At 51.0% G+C, this 13,230-nt stretch overlaps 1 protein-coding gene across 3 annotated transcripts in view; it reads right to left on the bottom strand.

The window, feature by feature from the left end:
- Positions 1-2,846: 2,846 nt before the first annotated feature.
- Positions 2,847-13,230, bottom strand: part of MFSD4A (major facilitator superfamily domain containing 4A) — a 30,091-nt gene continuing 19,707 nt past the window's right edge. Inside the window, exons 7-10 of one of the 3 annotated variants that reach the window (XM_026480513.4) lie at positions 11,160-11,307; positions 7,523-7,593; positions 6,177-6,297; positions 2,847-5,063 (exon numbers count right to left, since the gene is read on the bottom strand). In XM_026480513.4, the coding sequence (XP_026336298.1) occupies positions 5,008-5,063; positions 6,177-6,297; positions 7,523-7,593; positions 11,160-11,307 (396 nt within the window). In that variant the 3' untranslated portion in view covers positions 2,847-5,007. Of the gene's footprint in view, positions 6,298-7,522; positions 7,594-11,159; positions 11,308-13,230 lie in introns of all 3 variants that reach the window. The other 2 variants (XM_048225468.2, XM_057315036.1) reach the window with 2 other exon arrangements.

Here is a 13,230-nt window from a genome sequence, read left to right as displayed (position 1 = left end):
GATATAAAAAGGAATTAAGAGAACTCGATGGGCTAGAAAAGTTACTCTCCATGTGAAATCTTTTTATTTTACTTCTGAATTCCACTTTTTAATTTTAAAAAATTTAATCCGATTCATTCTAGCCCTTGCGAGAAGCATGTTTTGCTTATTTCTGCTCAAGGCATTGTCTCTTCGTGTAGTTTTCAGCATAAGAAACTGAAGACTTGAGTTCATGAAGTAAATGAAATGAGGCTCTTTCAGAACTGAGTTGATCCAATATCCATGGGGAAAGCGGGGTTAGTAAGTGGCACACATTACATCACAGAGGTCTGTCTCCTGTCCCTAGGTGTGGATGACAGGATAGTGTCACAGAGGGTTCTTTGGGGGCCGCAGTGAAGAGTCCCTTCAGGTGGTGGGTAAGCCGTGTTCAGGTGGTTGGGTAGGAACCACTTCTGACGACTGCTGGATCCTAAGCCACTGTGGTCACAATATTACCTATAACAGCAGTCCCATGAGGTCGAATAAGTTTGGGAAATGGGGGCACCACCTCTTGGAGATTCAAAATGCATTATTAGAATATGGAAAGCTCTAAGAAATCCTTCAGTAAAAAAGCTTGTTTGATCCACCATTCTCTAACCTTTCTGTGGACACATCCTCCTGAGAGGCATAAGGTCCATTTTGCAGTCACTTTGGGTTTTTTAGATGCATCGAATGACAAAAGACTAGCCCAACATTGGGTAATTTCCCAGGGCTCACGTTACCAGGTAGGAGAGCATCATTAACTTTTGGAAGCTTTCACACTGACTGTCACTAGAAAGCACAATACTTGTGATAACGCCCCGTAACTGGAGTCCATGAAGGTGACTTCCCTTAGGATAACCCAAGGACGGCATGTCATGAAAAATGAAACTGGAAAGATCATTTCTACCCGATGGAAAGCAGTGGTGTCAAGGTGGTTGCTGGAGCATCACGATTGATGTTAGGATTCCCATGCGCTTTGAATATGTCATCATCATCGTTGCCAGAAACCCCGCTCTCGTCCAGGCCACCGTCCACGTTGCCCAGTCCTGCGGTTGATGGTCAGCCCTCATTGGAACTCCTGGTGGCGTTGGTTACTTCCTCCTCGAGATACTCTTCACGATGCCTTCTAGGAAACCACGGTCCCTCCTGAACTTCCTCCTCCTTCCCTGGCTTCTCTCGCCCTGCTGGATCATATTCTTTCTTCAAACCTCGAGGTGTTAACCCCAGGGCTCAGCCTTCCAGCCTCTACGTTCTCTCTCTCTCTCGGCGGTCTTCGTCAGTCCCAGGGCTGTAAGTGCTATGTGTATGTGACCACGAAATTGATACCTTTGGGCTTGACTTTGAAGCTCTCAACTTTGAAATTTACCAGCCTTCTTGATATCCAAGATGGCATCAAAAAATGAACATGCCCGAAATAGAGCTGTTGAGCACCACCCCCTTCATCTTCCAGTGGCCGATGGCCTTGTCATAGGGCCAGGAACTCAAGTCACGTGCCTTGGGGTCATCCTAGATTCCCCTCTTCCTCACACCCACGCCCCATCCATCAGCAAATTCTGACTTTGGAAATATAGCTTGAACCCAGTCACATTCACTACTTCTGACGCTACCAATGTTGTCCATCATCCTGTCTTACATAGTCTGGGCCGTCGTGCCCTTGCTGGTGTCCTGGTCTCACTCCTGTCCCACAGTTCCTCCACACAACAAAAAGTGTAAGTGAGGGATGCCTGGGTGGCTCAGTCGGTGAAGCGTCTGCCTTCGGCTCAGGTCATGCATGATCTCAGGGTCCTGGGATGAGTCCCGAGTTGAGTGGGGCTCCCTGCTCAGCGGAAAGCCTGCTTCTCCCTCTGGCCTACCGCTCTCTCTTCCCACCCCTCCTCTGACACACAAATTTAAAAAATCTTAAAAAAAAAAAAAAGCGTAAATGAGACCATGTGCCCTGCCTGTTCGCAACTCCCACTGAGCTCACATAAAAACCACAGAATCCGGGCTCCTGCCGTGGCTTGTCTGATCCGGCCCCTAGCTGCCACTCCCACCTATTTCCTTCCTCTGTCCCACCGTCCCCACTGCACTTCAGCCCATGCAGGCCAACGCCCCTGCCCCTGCACCCCTGCCCCTGTGCTTGCCCTGTCCCCCGCCCGAGCCCCAACGACAGGCTCGTTCAGCTACTAGGTACTCGGAGTCGCGGCTCTCGCACTGTGTCTAGGTTCCGGAGCAAACGGCACTTCCTCAGGAAGGCTTTGCAAGAGCATCACTTGGCAGTCCCTCCTCCAACCCCCTTCCTCCAGCTTGATCTTCCTTCATCCCGCGGCATGTTCTTGCTGTCCATCTGTTCTGCTGCAGCGTAATCTCCAGGAGGCAGGGACTTCTGGCTCGCGCTCTGCTCTCTCTCTACACAAGCAGTGCCTTGAACACAGCGGGTACTCCATCAGTCTTTCTAAAACGAATGAAGGACTGAAAGACCTCCAGTTCACTCTGTCTTCCTTTAGTGAATCTGGTGTCCGGATGGATCAGATTCCCACCTCCGAGTAGCAGAGGGACACCTGGGCACAGGGTGATCGGGCTGCACTCTGAAATGTCAAACCTCTTTAAAGGAGGACGATCAGGTAAAAAGCCTACTTGCTCTGTAACTGATTTTGAAGTGTGGTAGAAAAACCTATCTGCCTTCCCTTATTCTGATTATATTTAAGAGGGAGCAGTGATTCTCAGTCCTGAGAGTTTTGTTTCTTCTAAAATAATTCAGCCATGGGAACCTATAGTTTGAGAGAGACCGCTCTTTGGGAAATATTTGGTCATTTGTTTCTGAGCTTCATATAAAAGAATCCATTGTCCATAATGGGTAACACGTATTAAATTTAAAATATTTTATTTCAGGAAAGATACACTTAGATTTGTTTCAATCTTGTTTTCTATATTCTTAAATTAATCATGACACCTTAGATAAAGTCAATGATTCTTCTTTCTAAATCTGTATAAAAAGGAAGGGGTTTTTGTTTTGTTTTGTTTTTGAAAAACCACAAGAAAAATACAACTTTCTTTTTTGTCCAGGTCAGTCACTCACATTTAAGTCTGGCAGCCATCAAATGCTTGTAAGTATTTACAGATCTAGTTAAAACGACACCTCAGACCATCAGCTTTCAAAAAAGAATTTGGATTGTTTGACTTACAATAAATATGTACCAAACATATGAACAATTTTGAAGCCGCTAATGAGGTTTTAAAAATAAAAATTGTCAACATTGATTAAGCAGTTTCTGTCGGGCATTCAATCGTTGCTTCGAACAAAGTCACTTAATTCTTTCAGAAGTCCTTTGAGGTAGGGTACGTGCTTTTAGAAATGTCACTTAAATCTAAAAAAAAAAGAAGAAAAGCCAGGCTGGAAGAGCATCTGTAATCTCTCTGCCCGGGGCCACGAGGCTAGAGGGGGAGGCCACCACCGGGCTCACTCCCCCCTGAGTCCCATCAGCACACAGGGTGCTGGCAGACGGGACCAGTGCCACAGATCTGGGAGACACCGGTCCAGACACCGGTCTGTGTGGGGCACACCGCTTACACCTGCTGCTGAGAACCTCGATCCACCTTCCCTGTTCATACAGGTACATTTGTACCTACACAGAGAATCTGCAGGTAATAGCCATTTCACTCCTTACGGAGCCTCAGTGCTCTTAACCCTTTCCAAGTGGCCGGCTTGGGATTCTCTCTGGGTCACCAGGGGACGCTCTCTGGGCAGGAGCGCTTCCTCCTCAGTGTGTTGCCCCGTGTGTGCTCGGCACCCCAGCTTTTTGTTAAAGGAAACAACTTGACATGGTATAAAGAGCTTTTTTTCCTCTATAAAAGATGACAAGTTTAAATTAGTTTCGAGAAATTCTTAGTGCTGTTTCTACACCTTTTATATGCGCAATGTCAGTCAAGAAAAACAGACTCTTCAAAAAAAACAAAAAAGAAAAAAAGAAAAACAGACTCTTCATCCCGTTCTCCCAGAAACTTCGGGCCAGTTGGCATTGCCTCTTAGCAGTGGTCGGCTGATGGATGTTTAACGATGGGCTCTGGCGGGGGTGGGGAGGGGGAGCAGAAGAAAAGCCAGGATGGAGAGCCTTTGCTAGTTTCTGTGGGGTGAATATTCCCACATGGCCCATCTCCAGCCGCCAAACACATGATCATTGAAAGTGCTGCTGGAAGGAGGTGCTCAGAAGCACACTTTCCACTACACAGACACAATACACGTGAAAAAACTTCAAGGAAGTGATGAGTTTTGAGTGGTTATGACCTTTGTTTTTAATGTAATTAATTGTAAGTTTCTATAATTTCATTTTGAATAATGGCTGTGTTTAACAACCAGCTCTCGGAATGAAATTTTAACAATCGGCTTTTGGAAGCGAGTCTGAGCTAGCCCAGCTTACCACCGAATTAGTGTCCCAAAGATAGCAAGAGTCACTTTCCCTACGATGTTTGAGATGTTACATGAATTACTGATATCAGCACCCGGAATTTGAGGGACTTCGGACTCTCAAAAAGTAAAAAGCACATACATTCTTTGAGCATGCCAGGGAATAACTTGGGGTTTGTTTTTGACCAATTTAAAATATATCTACATCTAGCAATGATCATTGAACTTTACAATTTCAACTTATTCTTCCAAACTTCAACTAAATGTGATCTTCAAACCCAGGCAGGGTGTGGTCCATGCAAGAGGTGGCCGATGGAGTGAAGCTTACGGCTGTCTTCTTCCTTCCTATCTGGGTATCCTGGACAGCTCTGACCAAAGGTCCAAACCAGGGAAGGGGAAGGGGACTTGAATATCCATCTGGTAAACTTCTAATGATTTGCCCCAGGAGGATCCAGGTACCAGAAGTCAATTTAATCTCTTGTACCCAACCAAGGATTAGTGGAGAAGACCCGAGCCAAGGCGTGGAGAGATGGCCTCCATGCCTCCCCCAACTGTCTCGCACACTTCGGTCTGTGCTGGTTTCCAAGAGCCTGGCAGTCTTCGCCGGCCCCCTTCACCCAGCTTTACCTCTGGTAGCACTCTGAACTCTCCATTCCTAGGGCTTTGTCCTGGGTAGGAACTACGAAAGAAAAAACAGGGAGCGTGTTCTAGCAGCTCTGATGGGCTGCATCAGTTCCTTCTGAGAGCTTCCCCAGGCTTTTGTTTCTCTACCATTCTATGGCTCCGCAGGGAGCCAAGTCCAAAGTCAGACTTACTAGTTCTGGCAAACCAGTGGAGGGAGTTTGTTAAGACTAGTGTCTAGGGCTTGAGGAATAGAGGTTTCTTTTTGTCTCCCATGAATAGGGAGCTCATTAGGTGTTACTCATCGCATATTCAAACATTTCTCGAACCTAAATGAAGGCTCCGTGCTGAGTGCTAGGCTATGTACCTGCCACCTCAGGGAGCAAGGCTACAGGTAGTGCGGACTCAGGGCCCCATTGTTCTTCTGGGCCTTTAAACTGAGCGGCCGCCTGAGCGAGAGGACCGCGGATAGCTGTCCCTTCCCCTTGTTTTGGTGATTGTTTTGCTCTCACGGAGAGTATGAGGGCTCTGCCTGGGCACCTTCTCTTAAGAAGTGGCTCCATGAAGAGCTGATACGCTTGCTGGGGCTTTGAGATCTCTGGGCAGAAGGGCAGGGAGGCAGGGAGGCTCAGGGGTATGAAAATAGCTTTGGGACTCCCCTTGCCTGGGGTCTCCAGGAACGAGACTATTCTTAGGAGGCATCTTTGCCCTGAAGGAGCTTTCCTTTGCCACTTGGCCCAAAGGACCTCTTTTTGAAAAAGAACTCTGGACTAGAGTCAAAATCCTAAACTGCAAAGAGATGGCCAATTAGGCTTCTGGGCCGCGTTCCAGCCAAGGAGGCAGACTCTGCCTTTCAGGGCCTCACACGGGCTGGAAAGAGATTCTTGGCCCGTGGTCCCATGGCATGGTGGGACGCAGGAAGCCAAGTTCACACTCCATGCCCCTCTCCTAACGGAGAAACCATGAGTCAGCCCGTCCCATTCCCTCCTGTGCTAAGAGTCCGGTGCAGACAATCGCGTGGCAGAGCAGGAAGAGGGGGAAAGGAAGCTGTAGAAAGATAAACATTTCCTTGCATTGTACTTGGACCAGAATAGCCTTTGTGGCGTGCTAAGATGGCCAGCATCTCCCACAGCCTCCCCCGCTCTTGTGTAGACACGGATTCTTTCCTTACCTGATGAGAGTCCAGGGTGCATCCTGTGGAAAAACAGGAGCAAGATATAGAAGGTGAAAGCCAAGCAACCAAAGATCACGCCGCAGACCAGGAAACTGTAGCTGCCCTGAGCCTGGAATACCTGCCAGAGGGGAAGACAGACACAGACCATCAGAACCGCACACGAAGGCGTACTGCAGGGAGCAGCTTCCTCCAACCCCTGGCCCGCTCCTCCGTCAGGTGGCGGCCCGCCCGGCACACCGCTGGGCAGGACCGCGGGTAGAAGGGCCGTCTTGGCTTCGCTTCAAGGCTGTTTCTGGAGGAGGCAGAAATCCTGCTTTGAGGCAGGGGTTGCACCCCATGACCCCGGCCGTCCCTGCTAGCTCTTGTCTGGAACCTTCTGGAAATCTCCATATCTTCCTTAAAACTCTGAACCCACAAGGCCTAACCAGAACTTTGCAAAAGATTTTATACATATCCTTTTATCGTGGGAAATGGAAAGCACAGGCCAAGGTGGTTATGGAACTCCCATGGACCCATCACCTGACTTTAACATTCAGCACCAATTTCCTCTGTTACCCCACCCCTACCTCCACCCCCCGACTTCTTCCCTGCACTAGATTACACCGAAGCAAACCCCAGACATCACGTCATTGCGACGCAGCCCTTCTCCCTCCGGGCAGGGCACCAGAAGAGGGAAGGAGGGTTGTGATTAGGGGCATGTGGGAGACTGAGAGACCTGGGTTTGAACGTCCTGTCACTTATTAGAAGGAGGACTAACCGAGGGCAAGCTGCTAATTTACCCGACTTTCAATATTCTCCTTTGTAAAAAGGGGAATGACATGCACGCCTTAGAGCCTTCAACAAAAAGCAGATGTATTTTTTTCTCCTGGTGAACAGATGACACATGGGTCTATCTGAAGAGAAGTCGGAGGGCTGGCCCTTGATCGGGGCAGGAGCTGGGCCCCGTGGAGGGTGGCCAAAGGCTAGGAGAGGTGGGATGGGGATGGTCGGTTGAGAAGGGGTGGGAAACAAACTCCCGTCCCCCCTCAATCCCATCCCAGGCGCTGGGAGCTAACGGACATTCCCACGGGGCCCTGCTGGCCCCGCTCCCAGACAGGCCTTGTGTTTGCGTTGGACTGTACCATACATCCCTTCACATCTCCAAGTCCCACATTCGGAAGCTCAGCTTTCAAAGCTGGCTCAGAAGCAGAAACAGGTAATAGATCGTGGGGGCCCTGCTTGCTGGGCGGGACCCTCAGGGAAGGGACAGCATGGGTTCAGAAGGTGGCTGGCTGCATCTTCCCGCCTGCTCGGAGGGGAGCTCCCCAAATGCTGGCCCCTTCCCCTAGAGTTTCCCCACATACCGAACCAACCAGCATCTGAAGGACCATCTCGCCAATTCCTGCCCCCGTCACCAGCACCGTGGTCGCACAGCCTGACCCCAAAGAGAAGGATTTGGGTTAGTAAAAGCAAGTTAAGGAGAACCAAGTCAGTTGGTATAACCCCCATTATTTCTGGGAAGACTTCGGAAAATGGTATGATGGCATAAGAGGACTACTTCGAATTCCTCCGATTTCTCAGACTCTAGTCCTTAACTTTGCTTTGGGAATGCTTAGGTCCTGCTGTCACTATGTTTTCACTGTTCTAGAACCTTCAGTACTCAGGGTTGTCTTCAGGGTAGATTCCAACTTGCTCAGCCTGGCATTAGGAAGGATCCTTCCCAATCTGGCTGCCACCTGCCTTTCCAGAAAGCTTTCCTGACCTGCTCTGGCCAGCCCTCTGCTCCGGGCAGACCCATGTCCTCACTGCCCCTGTGCTGCACTGACCGGCCACAGCTCTGCCTGCTCCGGCAACATGGCACAGACCTTCTGAGTCCAAGCTTCTGAGTCAGACTCGGGTCCTGGGCCCAGCAGAGTCAGCTACTAGCCGTGTGACCTGAGGCCCGTTCCCCCCTTCTCTAGGCCTCGGTTTCCTTCTGTAAAACGGGCACAAACACCCTCTCCATAGGGTTGCCCCATGGGAAGTCCGATGCAGTACAGGGCAGTGCTTAGCCTTGTGTGGGCACACCGTGAACCCGCGAAACCCCGCCAGTTGTCTGCTTCACCCCTTCAACGCTGCCTGCAGGATAAAGACCCCAGGCTGTCACGTGGTTTGCAGGGCCCTTTATAACCTGTCCCTGTGGAGGGCTCAGACGCCTCTCGCCCCTGCTCACAATCTACCCTCCAGGCCCTCCAGCCGGGAGAAACCACCCGCTTCCCGCCCCTGCGCAGTCCTGCGCCAGGCCAGGTTCCGACGCATGCGTTCACCGCCTCCTGAGCGTGCCCCCCGTGCCCCCACATCTGCCAAGCTCCTCTCATCTTCTAAGTTCCTCCTTCAGACCTCCTCTAGGAACCTCCCCCAGGCCCTAAACCTGCGTTTCCCTGGGCCCCTCCACCCTTCTCCCACGCCCCCCACGGTCTGTCTACAAGCCCACGATGCAGGACCGAGCCTTGAATTTTAGTTCAGTGGCCAACATACGGTAGATGCTTAGTGTTTTTTGAAAAAACAGGGATCATCATTGTTGACAATGGGTTCAAGATCTTTTGGACTGGCTTACATTTCTCTCTCTCTGCCTTTGCTGTTACTTTGTTCACGGCCCCCGCCCCACCCTTCCCTGGAATGCTTTTCCTTCCTCCTGCCTTTCCAAATCAGGGGCCAGCTCCCCGTCCCATCAACTCTGTGAAGCTATGTGTGCATTCAGCATTCGTCACTCCCTTCTCTGAATTCCAGTAGCATCCATGTCTATGCCGCTCATTCATTCAAAAACCTTCCAGTACTTTCTGCGCAGCAGGTACCGAGCTGAACGCTGAGAGTACTCAGATGACCAGAGTTAACATACAGAGAGCACCTGTGAGGCAGTTAAGCCCCTAAGTCAAGTGTTCATCTCCCCTAATGCACAAACAATCCCACAGGTAGGTGCGTGCACCCCCATTTTGTAGATGAGAAAACAGGTTCAGAAAGGGGAAGAAAAGGGAATTGTACAAGGTCACAAAGCCAGAAAGTGTGCAGGCAGGACCGACATTGTGGTGCCCGCACGTCGGGAGCACGTCGTCGAGGAGAGGACACAGATAACATAGGTACAGAAGCCTTGAGAAAGGTACAGCTTTTCAAGGGGCTTCAGAGAAGCTTCCAGAAGGGGTGGAGAGAGAGGGACAGAGGAGAGTGGGCACTCTGGGCAGAGAATAGCAGGTCATTCACCATGGCTAGCATGCAGGCCCAGTGGCAGCGGGGTGAGAGGAGGCGCGAGAAAGGAAAAGAGCCCCACAGGAAGTCATGCAGGCTGTGACCGGCTCTGTGTTTCACAGGAACCCCTCTGCAGCAGTGCGGGGGACGGCCTCCCAAGTGGTCCTACCTGGGCTGCACTTCAGAACCCCCAGTAGTTCCGGACCTGTTCTATCGGACGTTGTGGAAAGAAAGCTCAGGCCTTGGGGTTTGTTACAAGCGCTCCAGGTAATTCTTTTTTTTTTTTTTTTCCAAGATTTTATTTATTTATTTGACACAGAGAGAGGGAGGGAGGGAGAGAGCAAGCACAAGCAGGGGAAGCGGCAGGCTCCCCACTGAGCAAGGAGTCCAATGTGGGGCTCCATCCCAGGACCCCAGGATCATGACCTGAGCTGAAGGCAGCCGCTTCACTGACCAAGCCACCCAGGCGCCCCACTCCAGGTGATTCTAATGTGGGAGCAGCACTGAGAACCACGGAGGGAGGCAAATGGGAAGGGGACAGGCCAAGACCTGCCAAAGCAGAGATGGAGGTGATAGAAACTGGGAAAGGCTGGGCACCATGAAGCTTTCCAAGCAGGCCCGTGATAGGAAAGGCCTGACCTAAGGCAGGGATGGTGAGAGAGGAGACGAGGATGGATTTGAGCGATCATTTGCAGGCAGAATCAACCAATACCAATGAGTGTTATTATTGTTATTATACTCTAACATTTAGCTTAGTTGATTTGTTAATTTCTTTTTAAGTAGGCTCTACGCCCAAGGTGGGGCTTGAACTCACGACCCTGAGGTCAGGCATCGCATGCTGTATGGGCGGAGTCAGCCAGGAGCTCCTATACTCTGACACTAGTTGACCACTTAGAACTCTGGGATCTTCCGTGTGACATGGGATACCAAAGTTACTTCACTGCTTCCCTTACTCACTCGGGGTTTGGTGATCATCCTTAGATTTCAAGGATCCAGGCCTCCCATCTCTTGTTACTGTGGGTAGCTGAGTTGGTTTTAGCTCTAATGGCTCGGGCCACCCCCATGCCTCCTACACCCATTTCCCCCACTACTCCCCTAAAGAAATCACTCCTTTGCAACGCTGGTTTTCGGACACCCTACGGCACTGTAGTGACTTCTAAGGGTAATGTTAAATGTTCAAAGTATAATTATTTTTAATTAACTCATTTTAAAAAAAGATCTTTACTATATGCCGTTGGGAGGCTACAGAAACGGGAGGGAGATTACTGGAGAGAATTTGAGGTTTCTGACATCAAAGAACCCCATCCTCACAACCCAAATCGAGGGTGGAGGCACTGTTCTAATCCTCTGGGCTTCCAAAAACCTCCACAAGCACAGCGAAGCGAGGAGGTACTATTACTGGTAAGTGATCACCCCTTTCCTAGGCCATCACTTTTCCTGGGCCACTTTGCTGGTCTTTGGACTTGGAATTTCCAGCACACCCACGTTACACCAAATGCCAGCTGTGGGTCAGGAGACATTACCACGGGAAAAAGAAAACAGGAAAGAGGAGCTTACTGCTTCTCGGGGGCCTGAAATCACATGACACAGGTGTACAGCTGATGGGGGAAAGCCACATGGGTCAGAACAGGCCCCCCCACCCCGGCCAAGCAGTTGGCCCCAGAGTCAGGAGGGGAGTGGGCATTTCTGGAGGGGGCAGGGCAGCGATGGAGCTGGAAGGGGAGGATGTGTCACCCAGCCGCGGGGGGGGGGGGTGGCTCTGCGCCCCTGCACACCCACCTTTGTACTGCAGAATGTCCTCCGTGTAGGCTAGCATGCTGGGGAAGGTGCTGCTGAGGAACAGGCCCAGGCTGGCTGTCCCCACGAACAGGAAGGCGACGTTGTAGGAGAAAACGAGAAGCACCAGGAGCGTCATCACCACGCCGACCTGTGACAGCAGAGATGGAGGGTGTCAGCAAAGGGGAAAACTGGGCCTCAGGCTCCCAACTTGGAAAGGTCCGCGCTGAACCTAGAGCGCCGCTGTGTGACCAGGACGCCTCCCTGTGGACTACCTGGGAACTGCACCTTCCCCCGGCCTGGTCTCGCCGAGGAGGCTCTGGGAACGGAAGACAGCGGATGGGGGGGGGGGTGCGGTGGAGGGATGGGGGGAAGGAGCCACCCAGACAGCTAGGCAGATGGCCTGCCATCCACACTTAAGAAGCGCTTGGCGAGGCAGTACTGCCTGTCCCCAAGGTCTCATCTGTGAGCACAGGTAATTCCAGCCAAGCCATCAGCTCTCCGCTCTCCACTGCTTTTCTTGCCTTAAAAGCCATGAGTTCACAGAGAAAGGCCAGGGGTAGCAGGAGAGGCTGGCAGGGCTGGGGGTGGTAGTGGGGGTAAGTGGCGGGGTCCCCAATCTCTGGGCATCCAGGGAGACCTCCCAGGGAGAGGGTTGCTGGCTGTGGCAGTCTGGCTCCCCCAGCTTCAGCTCAGACTCCCGTGAGCAGATTCCAGCCTGTGGTTAAGGCCCCTGGGATGGGCTCAGACACCAGAGATCTTTCTGGTTCAGAAAGGGTCTCTGTCACATGGGCATATTTTTGTTAAGTCACTCTTTTTCTAAATTCCTTTAAAATGCTTTTATGTCAACATTGAGTAATTTTTTTTTTTAAATTGAGAGTTGTTTTTTTTTTTTAAGATTTTATTTATTTATGTGACAGAGAGACAGCCAGCGAGAGAGGGAACACAGCAGGGGAGAGGGAGAGGAAGAAGCAGGCTCCCAGCCCAGGAACCTGATGTGGGACTCGATCCCGGAACGCCAGGATCACGCCCTGAGCCAAAGGCAGACGCTTAACGACTGCGCTACCCAGGCGCCCCAACATTGAGTAATTTTGATGCAAAATGCTGCTGGGAAGAAACTCAGGCAGCTGGGGTCTGGAGGCAGAAGACCCAGGTGTAAGTACCAAGTCTGGGGCTTTGAAGTCCTCGGTCTCTCTAATTCTAGCCCCCTAGTCTGCAAAATGGGTTACCAGAGCTACCCTGGAGAGCGCTGCAGAAATGATAGCCACGCAGGGCCTCTTGAACTGGGACTCTTTACACAATGATCAGTCCTAGTATCTGCGTGTTCTGAGCTTTCCTAAATGTCTCCAGACATAAGGGTCTTCCACAGAAAACCAGGGCTTTCAGGTAAAAATCTCCTGGGTGAGTACCTCTGTTTCTTAAAAAAAAAAAAAAAAAAAAAGATAAAATTCTAGAGCAGAGAGCTAGAAGGTGTGAAAGAAACCACATCCAGACCCACCCCCCTCCCCCCGCCCCGGCCCACTGACAGATGAACTGAGCCTGTGCGGTGGGAAGGGACGGTCACCCTCCCAGGCAAATCCCAGGGACCTGCTCCAGCTGGAGGAACGAAGCCAGCGATTGCAACCCATGAGCCCCCAACTCTTTACCTTTCTTTACCAGCCCCTCAATTTCTGCTGCAAGGTCTCTCTGTCTGAGCCCAAGACTCAAAGGCCTTGCCTGCGAAGAGTTGCCACCCTAGAGGGGGTCCACTGCAAATGGCGGCTGAAGGAGACACCCGCTCTTCACAACGGAGAAGCAAAGCGCAAGACTTCTCTCATGCAGTAAAAACGCGAAAGCAGTAGACATATTTAAGGTTCCAAATATAATGTATTTCTCTGGCACAGAAAATGGCCCCACAGCCTCACTGCTCTTTCTTCCTCCTCTGCTCAATCTTTAAAAGCTGGCGCGGCCCCAGACGCTCCTGGCTCTTCTTTGTCTGCATTCCCTGTCGGTCCAGAGCCACGGTTTCAAATATCTCTACGCCCAGCCTCTTAAATCCATCCCTGACCTGTGTCCAGAGCGCCAGGCTTGCACG

The sequence above is a fragment of the Ursus arctos genome, unplaced genomic scaffold (assembly GCF_023065955.2).
Source record: "Ursus arctos isolate Adak ecotype North America unplaced genomic scaffold, UrsArc2.0 scaffold_2, whole genome shotgun sequence".
Taxonomy (NCBI): domain Eukaryota; kingdom Metazoa; phylum Chordata; class Mammalia; order Carnivora; family Ursidae; genus Ursus; species Ursus arctos.
This window is presented reverse-complemented; position numbering and strand designations above follow the sequence as displayed.